At 42.6% G+C, this 27,096-nt stretch overlaps 3 protein-coding genes across 3 annotated transcripts; 2 read left to right on the plus strand and 1 right to left on the minus strand.

The window, feature by feature from the left end:
* Nucleotides 1-671: 671 nt before the first annotated feature.
* On the plus strand, nt 672-1,523 carry LOC141626698 (FBD-associated F-box protein At4g10400-like). Its single transcript, XM_074440400.1, has one exon. It carries the CDS (start codon nt 672-674, stop codon nt 1,521-1,523), a length of 852 nt encoding a protein of 283 aa, XP_074296501.1.
* Nucleotides 1,524-7,750: 6,227 nt separating this feature from the next.
* On the minus strand, nt 7,751-8,585 carry LOC141626796 (putative F-box/FBD/LRR-repeat protein At1g78760). Its single transcript, XM_074440451.1, has 2 exons — nt 8,431-8,585; nt 7,751-8,285 (listed from the first exon to the last, which is right to left on the minus strand). Exons 1-2 carry the CDS (start codon nt 8,583-8,585, stop codon nt 7,751-7,753), a joined length of 690 nt encoding a protein of 229 aa, XP_074296552.1.
* Nucleotides 8,586-24,001: 15,416 nt separating this feature from the next.
* On the plus strand, nt 24,002-24,886 carry LOC141626901 (F-box protein At5g03100-like). Its single transcript, XM_074440501.1, has 2 exons — nt 24,002-24,217; nt 24,458-24,886. The coding sequence occupies exons 1-2, from the start codon at nt 24,002-24,004 to the stop codon at nt 24,884-24,886; spliced, it is 645 nt and encodes a 214-aa protein (XP_074296602.1).
* Nucleotides 24,887-27,096: the final 2,210 nt, after the last annotated feature.

The raw sequence follows: 27,096 nt of genomic DNA on the forward strand, positions 1-27,096 counted from the left end.
CTTAATCATTACCCAGGGAGGAGGGTGGGTAATGCATTACCTTTCCATGAGGGTAATAGATTCGGGAGGTGAATAATTACTCTCATGCCAAACATGGAAAATGCACCTTATTATTACTCCCATATTCATTCCCCTCCTTTTACCCTCCAAGTAAGCCTTATAAAGTAACGATTTTTTCTTTCAAATTGCTCGTCTTTACGAGATGTTTAATTTGGAAAAAAGATTTGTAGTTTTGGAGTTAGTAACCAAGAATTATAGGCGGTCAAAGATTTTCCCAGCCCGGCCCGTCCCCTGGCCTGGCCCGTGTTCCATTTTCCCAGCCGGTCCCGCCCAGGTCCGTCTATTTTAGAAAAAAATTAGGTTAGGCCCGCCAGCCCAACCCGTCCCCACCCCATCTCGGGCCCAGACCAGGGTCAAGCATGTCACAGCCCGGCCCGACCACTAGCCTGACCCGGGTCTGACCAAAAGAGCCCGGCCAGAGTACAAGTCTAAATTGAGGATACCATATTGAAATATCCCAGTTTATTTTCATTTGTTTGCGAGAAAAGTCAAATTAGGTTTTACTCGGTCAAATCATAACTCAACCAAAACACTGGGAAGATCTTGTGAAAGAGTGAAAACCTTTAAACGTTAAACTCCTGAACTCTCTTTAGCCACTTTAAACCTCATCGATGGCCGTCGAAGAAAAGGCGAAGAAGAGACGGAGGACGAATAACAACTTTCAAGGTGTAGAACAAACAAATGACCTGCTGAGTTCGCTCCATGACGATTTACTTATCGTGATTATCTCCTGTCTTCCTCTTCGATCAGCCGTTGTCACCGGGTTACTATCCCGTCGATGGCATGGTCTATGGAAGAACATATCCTCCATTATCATAAGCGATCGTAAGTCCGATTATAAGTTTATATTTTTTGATGTTTTTCTTAACGTCATGATGCAAATTAAGTCCCCTTTCATCCATCGTTTCCATCTCGAATTTGACGGCAATTTTTCGAGCAAGCATTGGCAGCCTCCTGACTATTCTTGGCTTCGCCGAATTTGTGACTGGAATGTCCGTGAACTCAATTTTACGCGCCCCTCTTATTTTTATGGTAAGTATAAGCTTAGATTACCGAGTTATATTTTTCAAACGCGGTCACTGGTATCCATCGAGTTGGACTCAATGGTCGATTGGGAGTTACCTAACGATGCTGATCCCATCATTTTACCCAATTTGAAGAAGCTAAGCCTTAATTTTTCTTATATTCGTTGCGAGTTCCTGGGAAAACTAATCAAATCTTGTCTATCGCTTGAAGAGTTGTCTTTAGATCAGTGCCTAGAGTCTAGGACAGATGGTTATTTGAAATGTTCGAATCAAAATCTAAGACGATTATTTATAAACTGGAAGTCCGGGAGTAAAAGCAAAATTGTGATTAACACCCCAAAATTAGAGTATCTGAATGTTTGTGCTCCGTTAGCTGCGATAGTTTGCCTCGAGGAAGAACCAATTGCGTTGCGTGAAGCTAAACTCCAAGTTCTTTGAAAAGCATCATCATCTAGACGATGAAGAAAAGAAGTCGATGTCAAAATTTTACGAAGCGATTTCTAGTGTTGGCTTGATTACTTTGGATGTTGCAAGACTAAATTGCATATGTACCGTGTTTCGCAATGTAAATAGGGTTACGTTAAACATGAAACAATACGTCGATACCCTTGATAGTAATTTAGTGTTGTCATTACTAGACTTGTGCCCCGTGCTAGACGTTTTTGCTCTAAAACTTGAAGGCGTTTGTACTAATACTAAGAATATACCGTGGTTGAAACTCCCCTCACATTCTCGCCGTTCAAGCACCTTACGACGAGTACTCAAGAGGGTGGAGGTAGAAATCGACTGGTGGGATTACAGAGTCCCATCAAAATATTTCGTGGAGTTAGTAGGATTCTTGTTACTAAGTAACACTATCGATTCAAAGCATTTCCATTTTAGGTTACGTGCTGCGAGATATTGTCGAAAGGAAACTGTAGAACGTATAAAAAGAATGGAAATAGATTTATGCAGGATATTTCATCAAGCTCCAATGGTTTCTAAGGGACATGAGGTTGAATTTGTAGGGGAGTTTTACAAGCTGTCTCGTAATGCTTGTCGGAAATTTTCAAGAGCAAATCGGGAAATCATCTATTTTAGTTGTTCGCAACCACGAATAGAAGATTAGTTTACTTAAAGTTTCAATCTTTATTATATTTTCATTATGTTTAATATTGTTATTAGAGTAGTAGTTAGCATATTTAATGTTAATTCAAGTATGATTATTGAGTAGTATTCTCACTAGGGTTTGATTAGACCCCAACATGTTTATTTTATATGATTAAGTCTTGATTTTGATGAGTTGTTGAATAATCGGTTGGGATTGGTTAAGGGATGTGTATTGTTATTGTTATTGTGACTTGATCCTTGACCCTTGTCCACCGGTGGTAACCTATTGTTATTTCACTTGGCTAGTTTCGCCGACTTAGGTTGAACACAGGAGTGGGAACCGAGGTGCCCTTGACCTTCAATTACAAGCCTACCCTTGGGAAAGGGAGGGGGATAATTGGGAAGTTAGATGTGGCCCTAATGACTTAGACCATGACTAGGATACCATGGGAGTGGGTTCTAGTTGTGACCTGGGATACCGATTGTGAACCCGAGGGAGGTAATCGAGACTACTTTATTGACCTTTATTGACCTCGAACCCGGAAGGAAGGTGGGAGATACCTTGAGACGTTTTCCTCCTAAATCGGTTGCTTGACAACTAGTTAAGGAGACTTATGAATGTGGATGAAACTTGTCGGTGGTGTAATCGGACCCTAGACTTTTCTTTATTGCTCAAATCTCTATTTCATTACTTGTTTAATTAGTTTAGTAGTCTTAGATAGTTATTAATTTAGTTAATTAGTTTAATATCAATCATATTCTTGATTCGCGTAGCTAACCTATAATCTAAGACAAAACCAGTACTCAATACTTGATCTCCTTGTGGTTCGACCAAGCTCCAATGGTTTCAAAGGGACATGAGGTTGAATTTGTAGGGGAGTTTTATAAGTTTTCTCCCAATGCTTGTCGGAAATTTTCAAGAGCAAATCGGGAAATCATCTATTTTAGTTGCTCGCAACCACGAATAGAAGTTTAGTGTTTTTTTAAAATATACTTCTGATTGTTTAAGTTGCCGTTTGTATTTTACATTTGGCAGGAGTCTTTAAAACATTGCGATATGGCTCTAGTTCATGCAACAGCGACTGGGTTATTGCTTTAATTAACAATGACATTTAATTTTCTGATCATTACAAGAGACAGCGACTGGATTCTACTTGGCAGTACTTTCTTTGTTCCAATGAATTATTTGGTACAAGATTTCAATTCTTTTAAAGAACGACCAACTGATTTGTTTACTTTTTAATTTGACACAAAGGACTAAAGAAGGAGGAACAAACCATATGTAGGTCATGTTAATACGAAGCAGATGACAAGTTGTCACGGTCCGCTACTTTTGCCGGACCGTGGCGCGCACCCTTGCCCGTCTCAAGGCAAGATGCAAGCGACAAGGATCTTCGTACTAGTGAGGGATCGCCCACTAGCACGATACTCGGGTCTCGGGTCGGTGTGTGTCGGGAATCCTAGTCACGATTATCAAGTCCGGCACACGAAAGCAATAAAAGTAAGCAATACGATTATTGAAAGCAAGCAACAAGCAACAACAAGCTTTTGGATGAGAAGCGGTTTTTCATTGACTAGCACCTCTCAAAGAGGCAAATTTGATAGTTTGGTCCTGGTAGCAGGAAACATTGAATTTACAAGTTTAGTGTAGAATAGCGATATACCTATTTATGGAAACCTATTCTAAAACTACTAAGAAAATACTTACTACAAATGCACAATGGAAAATGAAATTACATAAGCATAAATAAATCTAAGGGTTCAAGTGTGCGGATCGTCACACTCTCCCCCACCTAATCTGTTGCCGCCCTCGGCAACACAAATATCTTGAATGGTGCTTCCGTGAGACATCCTCGGTGAGCTCTGACTGTCCATGCGGTGTTGGGGGTTGGCTTGTACAACTCGGCTTGAATCTGCGCTTCATCCCAAAAAATGACTGGCATCTTCGTCCCTTCAAGGATAGGCTGGAGTTCCTTGACATAGAAGCTGCCGAACATCATGTTCTCCAAGTCCACCACATGCTCCTTGTCTCTCGGGAAAGTCCACTTTGCCGCTGCTTGAAAAGAACTCTTTCGGGCTTTCTCCAAGTACTGGCTCCAACGGACCTTCATCTTGTCTCTCGTCACTTCAACACCTGCATTCAAGGGAATGTGAGTCCTCCAGGACGCCGAATCAGCATTTCGGCGCGGCCCCCGATGGTACGAGGCCTTCTCTCTTGGGTCGATGACCCAAACCGAACCAGGACGTCGATTCAGCACATCGACGCGGCCCCCCTGATGGTACGAGGCCTTATCTCTTGGGTTGACTGACCCGCAAACCAGGACGTCGATTCAGCACTTCGACGCGGCCCCCTGATGGTACGAGGCCTACTTCTTTGGGCACATCTGCCCTCATTGTCTACTCCTCGGTGAGGGGGTAGACTCTTCTTCCGTCCCCCAGGCCACTTAGCATCGTAGTTAGCCTGGGTCTTGTTCGCCCTCGGCTCCACCGAACCCTTAGGCATTCTCCAAGGTCGCATCCCTTGTTTCGGCATCGGTATCACCCTCATAGCCGAAATTCGATGCTGCCCCTTGTCTTCGTCGCCATCTACCGTATTCACTACGATAGACCCCATTAGTAGCATCGATCCGTCACTTGGTTTCAATACTACCAATGCTTTCTGAAAGAACTGCATCCCGAGTACTAACTTGAAGTCATCCAGCGGAACGGTGGTGAAGTCGAGCTCCCCTGCCCACTCACCCACTTGGACCGCGACCTTCTTAGCCACTCCTTGGACGCGCCTCATTTTCCCATTGACCGGCTTCAGGCAGCTGTTAGCATCCCGCAAAACTAGCCCCAACCGATCAGCTTCTTCTTTCGTAACAAAGTTGTGGGAGGCACCCGAGTCGATCAAAGCTCGTGCGTGCTTCCCATTCACCATCATGTCCACGTACATGAGCCCGTCGGATTTCTTGGCGGAGGAAGCTTCGTACTTCCCCATCGCGCTGATCCTTTGAAGTGAGCCCATCCGTGGTTGGTCTTCACCATCACTCGAGTTTTCGTTACACTCTTGGTGATAGTCGGCCAACGCCCCATCAAGACGTTCTTGAGCCCCCTTCGGCATCTTCTTGAACATGGCATTGAACTCCGCTTGGTTCGGACAATCGGCCATCTTGTGAGGACCCTTGCACACAAAACACGCGAACGGTCTCTTCGTTGAGGAAGCAGTAGAGTTTCCCACCTTCGAAGACGAGCTTGAGGGCGAGTTTGTAGTGCTCGCCGATTGGGCTTGACTTCCTTGCGAGCGGAACCGGCTGTTCCCAGCCGAAATGGCGCTGTTTTGTGGCCTTTGTCCATTGTACCCACTCTGTGAGGCACCAGTATTCCCCGTTGGTGCCACCACTCTTGGTGCCTCTCGCTCCCCGTGAAAGTTGAGCAGGCGTTCCGCAGCTGATATGGCCGAAGACAGAGTTTTGGGATTCTGCCTCATGACCTCCTGTTGTGCCCACCTCTTCAACCCGTCAATGAATTCGAATGTCTTATCCGTCTCGGACATTTCTCTAATCTCGAGCATGCACGCTGAGAATTCACTCACATATTCTCGGATTGATTTGGTGTGCTTGATTTCCTTCAACTTCTTCCGAGCAACAAACTCCGTGTTCTCGGGGTAGAAGTGATCCTTCAAGATCCTCTTGAAGTCGGCCCACGATGTCACCGTAATCGTGCCCGCATCGATTTCCTTGTACCTAGCCCTCCACCACATCTTGGCATCGTCGACTAGATACATGCTTGCCGTGACAACTTCCGCGTCTTCGTCGAGCCCACTTACTCGGAAGTATTGCTCCATATCGAAGATAAAGTTATCCACCGCTTTCGAATCCCTCGCCCCATCGTAGGCACGAGGTGGAGGGGCCTTCACGTTATGGCTCCCCACAGATTTCCCGTCATTAGCCACCGCTTTCACGAGCGTGGCACACGTGTTCTCTAACATCTCAACCTTCCGATGCATATGATTGATCTCTTCCTCCCGATCGTCGGGGATCGCACCACTGATCGCTTGGATGCGGGTATCCATCCCGTCCACCTTCGTCTCAAGGTCACAAACCGTCTTTTGCAACTCCTCGAGGCTCGCGGCCATCCGCATAACGATGTCCTCGAGTTTGGGAAGCTTGACGTCGATTGCGTCCTCTAAGGCATCCACTCGGTCCTCGATTGTTCCGCCCATTTTCTCGATCTCGATGAACAAATGCGGCGTGCAGAAACCCGTCCGAAGACCGGGCTCTGATACCAAATGTCACGGTCCGCTACTTTTGCCGGACCGTGGCGCGCACCCTTGCCCGTCTCAAGGCAAGATGCAAGTGACAAGGATCTTCGTACTAGTGAGGGATCGCCCACTAGCACGATACTCGGGTCTCGGGTCGGTGTGTGTCGGGAATCCTAGTCACGATTATCAAGTCCGGCACACGAAAGCAATAAAAGTAAGCAATACGATTATTGAAAGCAAGCAACAAGCAACAACAAGCTTTTGGATGAGAAGCGGTTTTTCATTGACTAGCACCTCTCAAAGAGGCAAATTTGATAGTTTGGTCCTGGTAACAGGAAACATTGAATTTACAAGTTTAGTGTAGAATAGCGATATACCTATTTATGGAAACCTATTCTAAAACTACTAAGAGAATACTTACTACAAATGTACAATGGAAAATGAAATTACATAAGCATAAATAAATCTAAGGGTTCAAGTGTGCGGATCGTCACACAAGTGGACCAAAATACTTTATACTCCGTAGTCCATACCATGCCTATTCTCAAAGAACTTGGGTCAACCGATGGTAACTCGGCCTACTTATTGGGATGGTCCTTTCGTTACATTGCCAGGTTTATTTTTCAAACACAATTAGTTACCTCGGTACCGATTATCTCGCATTGCCATACAATTAGTTATACTGGCAATTGGGCATTGTTTCTTGTTGCGTATGTATGAAGGGGCTATCGAATAATCTTGAGCTCCGGAGTCATTTTAATCAAAGGTAAACAAATGATTGGGATGGAAGAGTATATAGGATGGTAGCCACGAAAATATTTTCAAGATTCGAGCATGTATTGACAGAATTATACAATCAGTTGATTATAACTCCAAAATATAACTGTTAGATTCGCACATGGTAAACCTAAGTTAATTGATCGACGGGCACTACACGATATAAGAATCATAAGTTAACAGAGAGCTAAGCATAATTTACAGAGTACATACTAAATACCATAAAATCATGCAGATGTCGCGCTTGATCATAAAAGTTTGAAACTGGATAATACGAGTACATAATGATATGATCGCCAACAAAAGTAATTGTTCTTTCTAATTGAAATATTTCAATGGTGAACGACGAAAATTAAATGGACAACTTAGCTGTTTAGAGTCCGAGCTTTATGATGGACAATCTTTCACATCTTGACATATCTACCTTTAAACTCAACATCGCAACTTGTGGACGCTATTGGACACTGGAATAGTAGCTTGCTTAACATCAACTCGCATGCTTCATTATTCTCGTCATTGCCTACCAGCGAATATACACGAGAATTTACACTAAGATTCAATTATATTGCTCCAAATTAGGGGCGTTTCTTAACAAGTACGCGATTAAGTCTAAGAAAGATTCTGCAGGCTTCTCACAAGTGTAATTCCATATCCAGATATCTATGTGAATCCTTTTAAGTGCTCGCAGTAACGTCTCCTCGTTATCTTTACCTTTATCCAAAACATCCACGGTCCAAGCGTCTAGTACAGGACACATCTCTAATAATGATGACATAGTCTTTAAACTTTGGGATACATTCATATCAAATGTGAGTCGAGTTGCATAGCGAAAGACCAAAGACAAGTTACCTACTTTGGAAATATTAAGAGTAAGGAACCGAACATTAGAAACCGCCCCATAGAATTCTGACATAAGCCCGTTTTCTTTATCAGAAAGAGCACCAACATCATTAGTAAATTTGATTTTCGCCTCACGAAGCGCAATTGGTTCCTCCTCAAAAGAAAATATCCCTGGTTTTGGAGCTGAAATATCCAAGTATTCCAATTTCGGAGCTTTAATCACAATTGAATTGCTTTCCGTAAAATTAGTCCTTATAAGCAACCACCGTAAACTTTGATTACAACATTTCAAGCTTTCCAATTGATGCAAAGACCACGGGTTCTTTCTCAAGCGAGTTAAATACAATACTTCGAGTGATGGACAAGCCTTAAATTAGTTTTTCAATCCATTGTCACCGGAAAGAAACAAATTGAAGGCTTAACTTCTTCAAATTTGGAAGATTGATGATTTCACAATCATCAGGCAACTCCAAGCTATTACCAGAAGACGAGCTTAATTCGATTGACACTAACGACTGCGTTTGGAAAATTACAATTGGTACGACTAACATATCCCGACCAATATAACGCCCGCCTATGGCCCATGTTACCCTAAGTTGATGGATGTTCCGGTCACAAATTTTGCGAATTAAAATAGGTATGTTAGGTACGAGAATTTCAATTACGAGACAGAAACTATTGATGAAAGGTGAGGAAATTTGCATCAAGATTTCATTCAATGTAGTATCAAATTCGCGTAACTTAGAATCACGGTACGTGAAGATGTCGATAGAGGTTGTGTTAGTCCAGAGACCACGCCATCGACGGGATAAAGTACCGGTAGCAATGGCTAATCGAAGAGGAAGGCGGGAGATGATTCCGATAAGAATGTCGTTAGGGAGAAAGCTCAGCCTATCAAACTCCCATTTATTTCTTCACTATTTTTCGTCGTTGAACTTCCGCTGTTGGTAAGGCTTGAGAGAGAATACGTTAGGGTTTTTGAATGATTTTGTGATTTTGCTTTTTCAATTGCTTTTTCATAGGGCACGCGTTAGAAAAATCGTTAATATAGTCATTAGGAATGTAAATAACGACTAAACAATATTTTCTAAATTCTAATATACCTGGCAAACAGATCGGGTCGTGTCGTGTTCGTGTCCGTGTCAACATTAAATGGGTCACAACTACCCCAACCCTAACCCGACCCAATTACATAAACGGGTCATTTGTCTCAACCCTAACCCAACCCATTTAATTTTTCTATAACCCAACCCGACTTGTTTAACCCATTTATCATTTAGCAGGTCATTTTTAACACACTTAATCCGTTTAACCCAATAAGCTAATAACATAAACTAAGCTTTATAGCCCTATTATCCTAAAAATAACGAATGAAAATGCTTATTTTTAAGTTGTTTGATTGGGTTATTGATTCAACCCAAATATATTATGACACTTTTAAGTAAATGAGTTATTCGTGTCGGGTTCGTGTCAAAAGTGCACAACCCTAACCCGACCCATTTAAGTTTCGTGTCGTATCCGTGTCAACTCAATTACTTAAATGGGTCACAATGTCTTTACCCTAACCCGCTAATTTCGTGTCGGGTTCGTGTCGTGTTTTTGGGTCGTGTCAATAATTGCCACCTCTAATTTCTAATGACTATATACGAAAAATATATCACAATATAGTATAGTGATAAATAAAAAATAAAATAATAATATCCCTTCCGCCTCGTTTTTTGTTTGCCTATTTTACGCGAGAGTGGTAATTAAACTTCAAGCCCCTTAAGTTTCACCAAAAGTGAAATTCAATCCCAATTGATAAATTTTCACCAAATTCTTATAATAAAACCGTTTTATAATCCAATTTATCAAATATAAAATAAGTTTTTTTTATGATTTTAGAATTTTATATATTTATATTAAAATTTGAGATTTTTTTTTTTTAGTTTTATAGTATTTAGACTATTTTTATACATACATGGAAATTAAATAAATAATGATTTAACCTAGCTCGAGTTGAGCTCGAGCCTAAACCAAGCTGATTCCGAGCTTTGATTTTTTAAGCTCGTAAAATTCTGAATTGATTCTGAGCTCAAGCTCAAGTTTCCGAGCCGATTCCAAGCCCACTCAAGCTCGAGCTAAAATCAGCTCGGTTACACCCCTAGTCCCAAGTATTTTTCATGTTTTTGATTAAAAAAGTATTTTTCATGTAATTAAAGTGGTGTTTGCCTAAACTTCTTATATTGTTTTTGCCTCTTATAGCTTCTTTGTTTTCCTTTTATTGTAAAAAATTTAAGGAAACTGTGTTTAATTGTTTATGTAAACTTCTTATTATTTTTGGGGTAAACGTAATTTTTCTTTATGTTATACTCCATTTATTCCGTATATAAACAAAAGAAAGAGGCAAAAATTAGGTCAAGAACACACTCAATAACCCTGAAGCTTGAAATTTGTTTAGGCCTACAGAATGGAGATTGGCGTTGAACTTGGTAATCATAGCGTCGATAGGTTGAGTTCCCTCCCCGACGACGTTCTTATCGAAATCATCTCCTTCCTTCCTCTTCGATTAGCCATCGTTACGGGGTCATTATCCCGTCGATGGTGTGGTCTTTGGACTAAAGTAACCTCTATAAATATAAAACTCCCTGATTTCAAGAATTTTCCTGACTTCATGTCACATATTACCTCACCGTCAATCTACCGTTTCTTCGTCAAATGTGCGGTTGAAGTTGACGACTCAATCTCGTGCTCTCTTTTGAATTTTTGGTTTCGACAAGCTTGTGACCGCAACGTCCGTGAACTCGAGTTAGCATGTCCTCCTCGTTTTAAGGGTTCCAGCTACCGTGAGAATATATTGCCAAGTTTTGTTTTACAAACGCAGTCGCTGACGTCAATTGAGTTATACTTCGTATATAATTTGCAGTTGCCTGATGATGGACAAATCAATCTTCCTAATTTGAAGAGATTACGATTTACACGCTATCGTGTTGATTTGAAGTTGTTGGGAACGTTAATCGAGGCTTGTCCATCTCTCGAAGATTTGTCTTTAATAGATTTCTTGTTTATGTCGACACCGGAACGTGACATTAAGGTTTTCAATCGAAATTTACGACGGCTAGTTATCGACACAGGTTGTATCGAAGATAGACGTTTTGCAGTTGTGATTAATGCCCCAAAGTTAGAGCAGTTGGTTTGCCATACTGTAAAATCCGCCATCTTTAGTTTCGAAGTTAAACCTTCAGCGTTGTGTGAAGTAAAAATCGACTTCATCAACCACAAGGTTAGACTACAAAGCCGGGATGAAAAGAAAGTAATGTCAAAGTTTTATCAGGCAATTAGTAATGTAAGTTCCCCTCACACTTGATGATTATGTACTTCATAAGGTGTCGTCGACCGTGTTTTGCAACGTAACTCGATGTACACTAATTATGAAAAAATGGTATAAGATCAAGACCGTGGCTTCATTATTAGAGTTGTGCCCTTTGTTAGATATTCTGACCCTAAAAGTCGATTGGGATAGACATATCACGGAAGAGAGGAAAACCGGGAAGCCTAACCGTAAAAGAACCTCACGACGAGTACTCAAGAGACTAGAGATAGCGTACTGTACGACTTATCGCAAGCCTGCAAAATCATTCTTAAAACTAGTACAGTACTTGTTAAGTGATTTAAGTGGTGCCATAGATTTGGAGCACTTGTATTTTAGGGCAGTTGGTCTGGAATTTTTCACAGACGAAGTTCGGGAAAGGATGGAATCGAATTTGTGCAAGCTAATATGCGAGATGGAATCGAATTTGTGCAAGCTAATATGCGAGTGTCCTATGGCATCAAGTATGTGTAAGGTTGAATTTGAAGGGATGTTTCACAAATATGTTTCAAGATCGAATCAAGGTTGATCGGAAAGTAATAGCCGTGAAGTTATCTTGGCGATCAAATTCCTTTAGATTTTATGGTATATATTTAGTACTTCCTCCGTTCCAATCATTGTTTACTTTCATTAGCAAATGATTGGGTCGGAGGTTTTATGTGTTATGTACTCGGTAACTCAATACAATCATTCATTAGTTCCATATTTAGTTACTGATAACTGTTATATTGTGTTGTGCTAGTCGTTCAATTAAATTCTATTTAATGGATGTTTCTTACAATGGTTTAACATAAAGTAATTTGATTTGATGACCGATGAGCGATGACATTATTGGTTATACATTTTAGTTTCAGTTGGAAGCTTAATTTGGGCTTGACTATGCACTCTTTCATGCGTATAAGCTATATCTTTAAATACGGGTCGGTATGTATTGCTAAAGGACAAAAAGGCGTACACGAGTAACATTTTTCTTCTTCGGTGTATATTATACATCAAATAACCAACAATGTAACCGAGAGAGCAGTACAAAATCTTGTAATTTGTCTCAACTAAGAAGAATGACAAAAAGGCGTACACGAGTAACATTCTAAATTTGATAGGCTAACAACTGAAAATAAACAAACCTTTTTCAGGAACGAACGATGGAAACGGATAACTTTGCCATCTGTAGTCCAAGCATTGGGACCATCTTTTTGAGACATTTTAAGAAATCTCCCTTTAAATTTAATAGGAACATTACAACAAGTGGAGACCATTGGACACCAGTAGAGCTAGAGTAGCTTATTGTCACGGTCCGGTACTTTCGCCGGATCGTGGCGCGCACCCTTACCCGAATCAAGGCAAGATGCAAGCGACAAGGCTCTTCGTACTAGTGAAGTATCGCTCACTAGCACGATACTCGGGTCTCGGCAACACTCGACAGGATTGCACGAGAGCATCAGGCACTAGTGTTTGTCAAGCACTAGGCACTCGTAATCGGTCTCGGGGGTGTGAGTCGGGATCCTAGTGTCGATCCCACAAACACGACTTGTTAGAAAAGTGAAGGCAAAGAGTCGTTCACAACCAAGCAACAACAAGCAATACGAAGGCACAAGGTAGGAAGTAGATTTTCATTCACTAGTACTCCCTAAAGAGGGAAATATGATTATTACATCCTGGTAGCAGGAAACATTGAATTTACAAGTTTAGTGTAGAATAGCGATATACCTATTTATGGAAACCTATTCTAAAACTACTAAGAAAATAATTACTACAAATGTACAAGGGAAATGAAATTACATAAGCATAAATAAATCTAAGGGCTCAAGTGTGCGGATCGTCACACTCTCCCCCACCTAATCTGTTGCCGCCCTCGGCAACACAAAAATCTCGAACGGCGCTTCAGTGAGACATCCTCGGTGAGCTGTGGCCGTCCATACTGCATTTAGATCTGGCTTTCTCTTGAGTCCGGCTTGTAGATACTTCTCGGTCCACACCATGATCGGATTCATCGTCCCTTCAAGAATAGAGTGCATTTCCTTGACGGCGAGACTCCCGAACATCATGTCCTCCAAGTTTATCACTCGCCTCTGATCATTCTGGAAAGTCCAAGTCCTCGTTGCTCGAGCGGAAATTTTACGAGATCGTTCAAGGTGCTCGCTCCATCGCACCTTCACCTTGTCCATCACCACTTCAGTACCTGCATTCAATGGTAAGTGAGTTCTCCAGACGCCGAATCGCATTTCGGCGCGGCCCCCGATGGTACGAGGCCTTCTCTCTTGGGTCGATCGACCCGAAACCAGGACGTCGATTCAAAGACATCGACGCGGCCCCCTGATGGTACGAGGCCTATTTCTTTGGGCATTTCGGCCCTCACTGTCTACTCCTCGGTGAGGGGGTAGACTCTTCTTTCGTCCCCCAGGCCACTTAGCATCGTAGTTAGCCTGGGTCTTGTTCGCCCTCGGCTCCACCGAACCTTTAGGCATTCTCCAAGGTCGCATCCCTTGTTTCGGCGTCGGTATCACCCTCATAGCCGAAATTCGATGCTGCCCCTTGTCTTCGTCGCCGTCTACCGTATTCACTACGATAGACCCCATTAGTAGCATCGATCCGTCACTTGGTTTCAATACTACCAATGCTTTATGAAAGAACTGCATCCCGAGTACTAACTTGAAGTCATCCAGCGGAACGGTGGTGAAGTCGAGCTCCCCTGCCCACTCACCCACTTGGACCGCGACCTTCTTAGCCACTCCTTGGACGCGTCTCATTTTCCCATTGACCGGCTTCAGGCAGCTTTTAGCATCCCGCAGAACTAGCCCCAACCGATCCGCTTCCTCTTTCGTAACAAAGTTATGGGAGGCGCCCGAGTCGATTAAGGCTCGTGCTTGCTTCCCATTCACCATCAAGTCCACGTACATGAGCCCGTTGGATTTCTTGGCGGAGGAATCTTCGTATTTCCCCATCGCGCTGATCCGTTGGAGTGAGCCCATCCGTGGTTGGTCTTCACCATCACTCGAGTCTTCGTTACACTCTTGGTGATAGTCGGCCAACGCCCCATCAAGATGTTCTTGAGCCCCTTTCGGCATCTTCTTGAACATAGCATTGAACTCCGCTTTGTTCGGACAATCGACCATCTTATGAGGACCCTTGCACACAAAACACGCGAACGGTCTCTTCGTTGTGGAAGCAGTAGAGTTCCCCGCCTTCGAAGACGAGCTTGAGGGCGAGTTTGTAGTGCTCGCCGATTGGGCTTGACTTCCTTGTGAGCGAAACCGACTGTTCCCAACTGAAATGGCGCTGTTTTGTGGCCTTTGTCCATTGTACCCACTTTGTGACACACCAGTATTCCCCGTTGGTGCCACAACTCTTGGTGCCTCTCGTTCCCCATGAAAGTCGAGCAGGCGCTCCGCGGCCGATATGGCCGAAGACAGAGTTTTGGGATTCTGCCTCATGACCTCTTGTTGTGCCCACCTCTTCAACCCATCAATGAATTCGAATGTCCTATCGGTCTCGGACATTTCGGTAATCTCGAGCATGCACGCTGAGAATTCCCTCTCATATTCCCGGATTGATTTGGTGTGCTTGATTTCCTTCAACTTCTTCCGAGCAACAAACTCCGTGTTCTCGGGGTAGAAGTGATCCTTCAAGATCCTCTGGAAATCGGCCCACGATGTCACCGTAATCGTGCCCGCATCGATTTCCTTGTACCTAGCCCTCCACCACATCTTGGCATCGTCGACTAGATACATGCTTGCCGTGACAACTTCCGCGTCTTCGTCGAGCCCACTGTAACACCCCCATACTCCAAGTGCCTTACCAGGACCACTCAGATATAAGGATACTACCATCTCGGTTGCCCGAGGTACTGAATATCATAAGACAATAAAGAAACGTACTTTTAAAGTAATTATAGATTAAGTGATTACATGTTCAAACCAAAACTAATAAAAGGAATTACAAGGTTCTCATACGGTCTACAGCTAAAACTATCAAAGCTACTAGACTTCGTCGACACAATGAAGACTTCTAACAGCCACGTGATGACTCATCCCGGCTATCCCATACGCGTCATATCACACCAAGCTCAATAACTCGCTCACCACCCCGAATGGATTACCACGCTTTTAAAACATTTAAACGGGTCAAGACTAATCACACAATTCAATACATACATCAACAATAAGATAAAATGAGACATGCCTTAATCACACACACACAACCAACCAACTCCAATCACCTCAATCATTGATCGTCCACCGGACCCATTACCACCACCGCCATGGGGGACCGCAATCGTTCCCACCTAAGCCCCGCTCATCATACCGAGCGATAACCCTGTCCATTAATGTGCACATCCCCTTCCGTGGCGGGTTCCACGAAGGGCGAAATTAGGGCGTGAAGCCACTCCCGCAAGTGACTCCACTCAGCCGAGAACGCATCTCGAGAACCATATACAACCAATCACAATCACAATCACAGCCGTCACAATACAATTACCATATCAAACAATCAATCTCAACACATCAACAATCATCCCATTATGGGACTAATACTGAGTAGGAAATCCTACCCGGAAAGCACAACATCAGACGGTATCAACAATTTTGTATCAAAAGTCTCTTCTACGAACCCTCCTCCTATCATATAACACATAGAGGCTACACATCACAAACTACACACAAAACCCCCAATCTCTAAATTAGGGTTTAACCAAACTTAACAAAACATTATAAAAATTATATTAAAAGCTTACCCTCGACGCAGGGAACTCAACGATACGAATAACGACAAGAACCGACCGTCTCGAACTCCGGAATTGCTAAGGATGCGATTAGGAAGATGAACTTGTTGCTTTCTCTCTTAAACAGGGTTTTAGGTTTTGTAAAAGTGATTTAAAACAATGACGACTATGTTTAAATACCTTAATCGCATAATTAACAAAACCCGAGAAAACTCCCCGTAAAACCGGACACTCGATCGAGTACCCAAGGTACTCGATCGAGTACCCCTACTCGATCGAGTACCCCAAATACTCGATCGAGTACCCAACAGTCGAAACTATTTTATCTCGCAACTTACTCTTACTCGACAGAGTAAGGGCTACTCGATAGAGTACCCCAAGACTTATAAATACGGGTATTACGGTCTTCCCTCCTTAAAAGGAACTTCGTCCCGAAGTTCAACCCATACATAAAAACAACCATACAGACTCGACCAAGACACAACAACTTAGCTAAGGACTCAAGAACTCGACCGAACATAGAACAAGAACTCTTAACACCCACTCCACCAACTATGTTTACTTCCACAACATGACTCACTATATCGTATCTACCACATATATATCTCTCACGACACCAACTCCATACATAACCAACTACCATCCTCTAATGCTGCTAGCTCCATAATATCATCAACTATCAAATCCAATACCAAGACACTCATAGACATCAAACGGGATATTACATTCTACCACCCTTAAAAGGAACTTCGTCCTCGAAGTTTACTCACACTCGTAACTCATCATCCAACTGTCAATACTAGCGAAATATTCTCACACTCCTAAACATCACGCTCCTACAAGCACGGTCATGACCTTTAATAAAATCACCCACAACACGAATCGATCTTTTATTCTACATCAAGACTCAACTTCCGAATATATTACCATATGTACAACCATCAAAATCTGTTTTATCGCATCCTACTCCTCTTAAGACAAATGTTACGTCCTCGTAACTCACTAATACCAAACCATATCTATATCTCATTACCCTATGTACCACCACATGTCAAAGATAACCGTCTATCAACCAAACACTCACCATTCTTATATCCAAGGCTCCCATACCTAAACATTTCCCATTCCTCAACTCATTCGGCAGCGCACCTAACCTATACCATAAACTCGTAGCAAATCACCATACCCACTCTTCATTATTACTGCCAAACAACATACCTCTCTACGTAAGGCACTTATCTCCCAGAAGCATAACTCACGGTCCGCACTCGTTACGTACACGCACACTAGATCCTCAAGTTCTTTCTTTCATTACCGCAAACTTCATACACAACTTAACATGACACTAGTTTCCCCAACACCCTACACTCACTGTCTCAACGAAAGATTATGAACTACCTGCCGCTTTCAGCTCATTACAACACATGTTCCACGAATCATTTTCCATTACCATGTCTACCGATGTCTCATCTGAAAACAAGATCAAAATTACCGTAACAACCTCTCACAACCGTGTCCCATCAACAGATTATCACTATCCCATGACAACAACGAAACATATACAACTCTATTTCACATCATACTCTACCTCATTCCCAACTTAACCTGGTAAAGAAAACATGAATAAGCAAGACAACTGTCTATCAGCACAAACTGACACTCGCAGAGAGCAACATCAAACAAAACAACAATCTATGTATAACTGGTATGTACTTTCGAAACCCGAATCATAATCATCCCGCCTACTCCACCACAACCAGTGACGGCATCACAACACCGCCACCAACAGCCACACCGTAGTGCGAAAATACCCGCATCACAGCACTATGTACCGTGCCCGGATCACCACCCGAGGCACCACAACCACACCGATAGACATCACAACTGCATACAATTCCCATAAATACTGACTTAGCATAACTTCTCAGACAAGAAAAACTTACTCAAATCCACTTTATTAAATCACCACGCAACATATTATATGGATAAACAGATAAGCATCTCATGAACATCCTCTCTGCCATTTCCCGGAATACACATGTGTTATCAATACACATAAAATTATAACTAGCCATGTCAAATCAATCAAATTATTACCTTTTTGGATATCATTAAATTAAACTACCGTGTCCAACATATATATTACCGAACATTCATAAAACAATTTTATAATTATCATACCATACCACTTCTTGTGAGGTCAGAACCTCACACAATCATTTACACAAATCACGGACCCGTAATCACAACCAACTAGTCAATCCTGACCACGTAAGTCACCTACTCGAAAAGGTTACCTGCCGCCCGAGTTTAACTCATATGCCCCTCATAACATATTTCCCCATTCGCACAACCATCACTTCCTGCCAAATATAATCACACCTTCACTATTCAACTAATAACGTCCGCCTCATCTAACCACATCTTATACCCTCTCACAATCATACACAACAATCAGGTCCCTACCAAATCAACCTCTTTAGAATTGCTGCCTTTCTAATATTCCATCACTCTTAGCCATTAGTGATAACACCACAATGCCACCGCTGCTCGCATATCAAATCTCTTACACTCATATCAAAATAACATGGTTTTTCTACCATTTTTGGTTAACATTGCAAATAACGAACATCAAACCCATCCACAAAATTACCTCAACATTATTCCCAATGCTATCTTATTTGTATTGTCATCCAACTCTCCACCAAATATCTCGTATCGTGCCAATACTCCACCAACTTCTTACTCCCTTAATTCCTCGAAACTCATTGCCAATCATGTTGCCCTGAAACTCCTATATAACCTTTAGCTAACATCCTCGTGATACCATCACATATTTCGATGATTTCTTATCTTTATATCACATAGCTCCGGTGAACATTTTCCTCAGCTTACTTTTATCCTTCTTTTCTCTTTACACTCAATAATACCAATTAATAGTTCAACTCCTTATTCCTTCTAGCTAACTCTTTAGAAATCAAGTTACCCCTTCGTTGCTCCAAAACTTAATTCCATTATTTTCTACCGACATCATCTCACTCTTTCTTACCATGGATCTTTTCTTATTATGCTATCACTCATACTTGCCACTAATCTATCCATAGAACCAACATTTAATGTTCAAACAATTGCATCCCCCGTTTTACATCTCTAGAAATCGACCATTTAATACCGTTAATTACCCAAGGAAATCACACAGTAGTTTCATCTTTTAATAAACCAAACCTCCCAAACTCACTCACTGTCTACAAATACACCTCGCGACATGTCTCCACAAAGTTCACTATATATTACTCTTCTCAACCCCCTTTAAACGAACTTTCACTACATAAATCCATAACCCACACGACTCCTAACCATTTCCCTCCTTAACTCTTTACACATCTCAAGCTGCCACTTTCCACATTCTTACTTTCAATCTTTTCATTCTCACGTTCATTATACTCACATCATCCCTTGTCTATATTCACTTATTTTTACATTACTCAACACACAATCATATCACTCATCCCGTCTCGCAAAACGTGTGCCATGCCTTAATAAACTATACCAACCTTCCTTTTCTTTTTCCACCATCTATCATAATCACATATAACTCATGTCCTCCCCACCGAACTCATACTCATCATAGTGCCACTCTTTACATCATAAGATTGGGTAACTTACGCTTCAGGACCAACACATACGTAAAACAATGCATAAAGAAGTAATACAACACCTTTGAATTAAACGTAATATGCAACGAATGTCAAAAGACAAACATATGACCCGAAATACGCATATGACCTGCACAGACCCCACTCGATCGAGTACCAGAACCTACTCGATCGAGTTGAGGCTACTCGATCGAGTGCCCAACATGCTCGATCGAGTGCCCCGACTCCAGAACCCAAACAGACCTTCTGATCTCTCGACTTTCACTCGACCGAGTAGCCCGGCTACTCGATCGAGTGACCCCATACTCGATCGAGTGCCCGAGGTACTCGATCGAGTGCCCAAAAACACGATTCTGGTCAACATAACGACAAGTACCCACTCGATCGAATCAAACCCACTCGATCGAGTCATGCAGACTCGCGAATACTACCCGAATGTTATCTCACATATCCTAACGTACTATGCATTCATTATTATTTCAACATTATGATTACAACTACGCATTCAAATCTGCGCGACTCCTCATACAATTAACAAAATAATCTACTTCGTGTTATCAAGTGCCACGTTATAAACAACCATCATGCTTTTCATCCAATTCGTTATATAAAACACATATCATTGAACCTCTATTCTTCATGTTACTACTTACCAGAAGTCAAACATTACCATCTATCATGCCCATATAACATTCAACTTTCAATCATGTATTACCCGCATGTTTTAAATTTTCATAACTTTTCATAACACAAACCACACCCATACACTACAAATCCTATTTCCATGTTGCTAATACAACAACATTACAAATCCACTTCATCACACATCATCATATACGAACTACTTTCTTTTTCTACCATAACATTCATCATTCTCATATACTTTTCCAACGATTCCAACCAACATGTCAACCAACTATCATGCAACATGCTTTCAACAAACCATATACAGCACAATTAACACACACGTCGCACATATACACACAGAATCCACGTTCCCATACCATGTGACTGGCTTAAGTATCATGGGGCCAAGATTTTGAAGTGAGGGCGCCTACTCACCCAAAACCTAGCATCAGCCGGGGCTCCCATTACACATACACCAGGTTCATTTTATTAGACTCCCTATGTTCATTATGTTCATTTGTTACAGGTTCCAAAATCGTCGCTCTGATACCATTTGTAACACCCCCATACTCCAAGTGCCTTACCAGGACCACTCAGGTATAAGGATACTACCATCTCGGTTGCCCGAGGTACTGAATATCATAAGACAATAAAGAAACGTACTTTTAAAGTAATTATAGATTAAGTGATTACATGTTCAAACCAAAACTAATAAAAGGAATTACAAGGTTCTCATACGGTCTACACTAAAACTATCAAAGCTACTAGACTTCGTCGACACAAATGAAGACTTCTAACGCCACGTGATGACTCATCCCAGCTATCCCATACGCGTCATATCACACTCCGCTCAATAACGCTCACCACCCCGAATGGATCACCACCGTTTTTAAAACATTTAAACGGGGTCAGTACTAATCACACAATTCAATACATACATCAACAATAAGATAAACAGACTGACTTAATCTGTCACACACACACAACCAACCAACTCCAATCACCTCAATCATTGACGTCCACCGGACCATACCGCCAGCTGGGGACCGCAAATGCTTCCCACCTAAGCCCCGCTCATCATACCGAGCGATAACCCCGTCCATTAATGTGCACATCCCCTTCCGTGGCGGGTTCCACGAAGGGCGAAACTAGGGCGTGAAGCCACTCCCGCAAGTGACTCCACTCAGCCGAGAACGCATCTCGAGAACCATATACAACCAATCACAATCACAATCACAAACCACAATACAATTACCATATCAAACAATCAATCTCAACACATCAACAATCATCCCATTATGGGACTAATACCGAGTAGGAAATCCTACCCGGAAAGCACAACATCAGACGGTATCAACAAAGATGTATCAAAAGTCTCTTCTACGAACCCTCCTTCTATCATATAACACATAGAGGCTACACATCACAAACTACACACAAAACCCCCAATCTCTAAATTAGGGTTTAACCAAAATTAACAAAATATTATAAAAATTATATTAAAAGCTTACCCTCGATGCAGGGAACTCAACGATACGAATAACGACAAGAACCGACCGTCCAACTCCGGAATTGCTAAGGATGCGATTAGGAAGATGAACTGGTTGCTTTCTCTCTTAAACAGGGTTTTAGGTTTTGTAAAAGTGATTTAAAACAATGACGACTATGTTTAAATACCTTAATCGCATAATTAACAAAACCCGAGAAAACTCCCCGTAAAACCGGACACTCGATCGAGTACCCAAGGTACTCGATCGAGTACCCCCTTACTCGATCGAGTACCCCAGCTACTCGATCGAGTACCCAACAGGTCAGAAACTATTTTATCTCGCAACTTACCCTTACTCGACAGAGTAAGGGCTACTCGATAGAGTACCCCAAGACTTCTAAATACGGAGTATTACACCCACTTACTCGGAAGTATTGCTCCATATCGAAGATAAAGTTATCGACCGCTTTCGAATCCCTCGCCCCATCGTAGGCACGAGGTGGTGGTGCCTTCACCTTATGGCTCCCCACAGATTTCCCGTCATTGGCCACCGCTTTCACGAGCGTGGCGCAAGTGTTCTCTAACATCTCGACCTTTCGATGCAGATGATTGATCTCTTCCTCCCGATCATCGGGGATCGCACCACTGATCGCTTGGATGCGGGTATCCATCCCGTCTACCTTCGTCTCAAGGTCACAAACCGTCTTTTGCAACTCCTCGAGGCTCGCAGCCATCCGCATAACGATGTCCTCGAGTTTGGGAAGCTTGACCTCGATTGCGTACTCTAAGGCATCCACTCGGTCCTCGATTGTTTCGCCCATTTTCTCGATCTCGATAAACAAATGCGGCTTGCAGACGCCCGTCCGAAAACCGGGCTCTGATACCAAATGTCACGGTCCGGTACTTTCGCCGGATCGTGGCGCGCACCCTTGCCCGAATCAAGGCAAGATGCAAGCGACAAGGCTCTTCGTACTAGTGAAGTATCGCTCACTAGCACGATACTCGGGTCTCGGCAACACTCGACAGGATTGCACGAGAGCGTCAGGCACTAGTGTTTGTCAAGCACGAGGCACTCGTAATCGGTCTCGGGGGTGTGAGTCGGGATCCTAGTGTCGATCCCACAAACACGGCTTGTTAGAAAAGTGAAGGCAAAGAGTCGTTCACAACCAAGCAACAACAAGCAATACGAAGGCACAAGGTAGGAAGTAGATTTTCATTCACTAGTACTCCCTAAAGAGGGAAATATGATTATTACATCCTGGTAGCAGGAAACATTGAATTTACAAGTTTAGTGTAGAATAGCGATATACCTATTTATGGAAACCTATTCTAAAACTACTAAGAAAATAATTACTACACATGTACAAGGGAAATGAAATTACATAAGCATAAATAAATCTAATGGCTCAAGTGTGCGGATCGTCACACTTATGCATAACTTCAACTCGCGTTCTTGTCTACGCCTCAGCCTCACATTACCTTAAGATTAAAAGTGCTGCAAGTCAAGGGTGTTTCAATGGGCATTTTGTGAGAGGAAACGGTGTGACGGATATCGTCCGTCTTCAATGAGATTTTGTGTTCTTAGCAAATGATTTACAGGGTCTAAGAAGGATTTCACAGGTACCTAACATTAGAAATTGCCCCCATCAAATTTTGACAAGTTATGTTAATCTTTATATTTAAAGATGTATGGTGGTGCTCTCCCGAAGGAATTAGTATGTTACTATAAAAGACTTGATGTTCTCTCCTTAGAAAAATACATAGGGGTGTATATTTAGGAATTTTAGCATGTTCGACAAATCAATATGCTAATTACAAGTTGTTTCGTATGTTAATTCAGAGTTCTATGATGAGTTAAAAAAATACTTTCTCCGTTTCGGTCATTTGTTAGCACAGAGATCATAAAAAGAGGAGTTGAAAAGATAGTTTCCTAATTTGAGGGAAGCGCTTCTTTCCTAACTGTGCCCATATTTCTCATCAGTTGAATTTTAAATTAAAAATTCTATTTTTGATCTCACCCTGGAAAACTATTCCCTATAAAAAAAAGTCAGAAAATCCTTGCCAAGAGAAAAGCTTAAAACTTGAACCCTACTAAAATCCTTGCCGAGAGAAAAGCTTAAAAAATCATGAACTTAATTCTTGAAGACTTAGCCGTCGAACGTGAAGCGGTAAAGATGAGAGTCGACAGGCTCAGTTCTCTCCCCGACGACGTTCTTATCTTAATTATCTCCCTTCATCCTCTCCAATTAGCCATCGCTACCGGGACTTTATCCCGTCGATGGCGTGGTCTCTGGTTCAACACAACCTCAATTGACATCACCTTCCGTGAGACTTCTAAGTTGGTACGTAATCTCGATACCACATTGAATAATACCATGAGACAAATTACCTCACCTTTAATCCATAGCTTCAGTTTCGAATATGTTGAACCCTACTTTAATCTAGACTTTTGGGCGCCTTGTATGGATATTATAATTCGCGACATTTGTAACCGGAACGTCCATCAACTTAAGGTAACATGGTGTAATCCTTCATCTTGGGATAACATATATACATTACCAAGTGTTATTTTTCAAACGCAGTCGCTAGTATCGATTGAATTGGGCTCCAAAAGTGGCTCGTTTATGCGTAAAGATTGGCAATTCCCTGAGGATTGTGATAACATCAATCTTCCAAATTTGAAGAACTTAACCGTTCACTTTGGTCCGAATTATCAATGTATTTCAAAACTAGTTAAGGCTTGTCCGTCACTCGAACAATTGTCGTTAAATTGCTGGCCTCACCATATCTATGGGCCTTTGCGAAGCCACACATTTGTGATTAATGCCCCAAATTTAGAATACTTGGCTATTTCCGCTCCAAAATACATGACTTTTTCCTTTGAAGACAATCCAATTGTGCTCCGTGAAGCCAAAATCGAATTTACTGATCTCCCCCAAGTTCGATTGGATAAAGATAAATTGTCTAGATTGTATAAGGCGGTTTCTAATGTAAGAATCTTTTACTCTTGATATTTCTGCAGTAGATGCCTTATCTACTACGAAGTTTCGCAATGTTACTCGGCTCACTTTTAATATGAAACTGAGCTTCTGTTTAAAAACCCTGTTGTCCGTGTGAATTGTATAATTCCCTGACTTGGGAGTTATTCTATTAGGCATTATATAGGTACAAAGTACAACAATAAGATCCTAATTACAAGGCAAGAATATCTCTAATTAAGCTAACAAATAACTAGAGGATATTTACAATCAAATCATAATATTTACTAATACACCCCCGCAGTCGGAGCGGGAGAGGAACGGACGCTGAGGCTGGAGCGGAACCGTGTAAAGAGGTGCTTGGGAAGACCTTTTGTGAAAATGTCGGCGTACTGGTATTCGGCCGGAACATGAAGAACTTTGACTTTCCCAAGACGAACCTGGTCGCGAACGAAATGTATATCAATCTCTATGTGCTTCGTTCGCTGATGTTGAACTGGGTTGCCGGATAAGTAGACCGCGGAGACATTGTCGCAATAAATCAAGCTAGCCGTCGAGATAGTAACGCGAAGTTCTAATAGTAAATTTCGTAGCCAGCTTGTTTCCGCAACCGCATTAGCAACACCCCTATATTCGGCTTCGGCACTGGATTTGGATACGGTAGCCTGACGCTTGGAAGACCAAGAAATCAAGTTATCGCCGAAAAAAACGCAGTACCCAGAAGTAGACCGTCGTGAGTCGGGACACCCACCCCAATCAGCGTCGGAATAAGCAGTCAATGTATGGGCGGCTGATTTGGTGAAGGTAAGGCCGTAGTCCATAGTCCCTTTAATGTAACGTAAGATTCGTTTCAAGAATTGAAAATGGGGCTCACGAGGGGCGTGCATAAAGAGACAAACCTGTTGGACCGCATAGGTAATATCGGGTCGAGTGATGGTGAGATATTGAAGAGCGCCGGCGAGGCTTCGATAAAGTGTGGAATCAGCAATAAGCGGGCCTGCCGTGGAGCTTAGTTTGGACCCGGTTTCCACAGGTGTATTGACGGGGTTACAGGATGACATTGAGGCTCGGCTTAGAATATCACGGGCATACTGATTTTGAGATAGAAACAGCCCGGTTTTTGTTCGAGTAACCTGTATCCCGAGGAAATGATGTAGCTTACCAAGGTCCGACATCGCAAATTCCTGTGATAAATCATTAATAATATTTCGAAGCAAGGAATTACTGGAGGCCGTGAGAACGATATCGTCGACGTAGAGGAGCAGGTAGGCCGTGTGAGGACCATGATTATAAATGAAGAGGGACGGATCACATACGCTGCTACAAAAACCTTTTGATAAAATGAAATTTGCAAACCGTTGATACCAAGCCCGGGGGGCTTGTTTTAAGCCATAGAGAGACTTACGCAGTCGACAAACATGGTGCGGAGCTGCTGGGTCGACAAAACCTGGTGGTTGATGCATGTAAACGGTTTCAACAAGGTCCCCGTGGAGAAATGCGTTCTTTACATCTAATTGATGTATTGGCCAAGACCGATTAATAGCAAGACTGAGCACAGTACGAATCGTCGTCGGTTTGACCACCGGGCTAAAAGTCTCATCGCAATCAATTCCAACCTGCTGACATTTACCATTCACTACAAGGCGTGCCTTGTAGCGCTGCAAAGACCCGTCATATTTAAATTTATGACGATATAACCACATACAATGGATAACAGAAACGTCAGTGGGACGCGGTACGAGTTCCCATGTTTGATTTTCAATTAAAGCACGATATTCATCATTCATGGCGGAAGCCCAGTTACGGTCCTGAAGGGCGAGGTGGGGGCTTTTGGGAATGGGTGATAGAGGGGGTGTGGTGGTGGCTGCCATGACGCGGGGTTTAAAGATCCCGTTCATGGCTCGGGTTGTCATTTGATGGTCACGGAAGGAGGTAGGAGGCGGGTCAGGCTGTTGGTGCAGGTTGTGGGAGTGGGGTGTGGTGCGATGGGCAGGTGACAAAACAGGAGATGAGGCAGGGATTGAGGTTGGTGTGGCAGGGGTGTGGACAGGGGTTACGGGCGTGGTTGGGTGAGGAGCCGGTGAGGCCGGGGAGGCAGGGGACAGTGGGGTGCGTGGTGAGGCAGGAGGTAAAGGTTGGGTCTGGGTAGCAGGTGGGTCGGGGTAAGTGGGAGTTAAGAAGGCGTCTATAAGGGCAGGGGAGAGGGAGGTCGAAGGAAGTGTGGTGGTGAGAATGGGTGGTTG

Source organism: Silene latifolia, chromosome 1, assembly GCF_048544455.1.
Source record: "Silene latifolia isolate original U9 population chromosome 1, ASM4854445v1, whole genome shotgun sequence".
NCBI lineage: Eukaryota > Viridiplantae > Streptophyta > Magnoliopsida > Caryophyllales > Caryophyllaceae > Silene > Silene latifolia.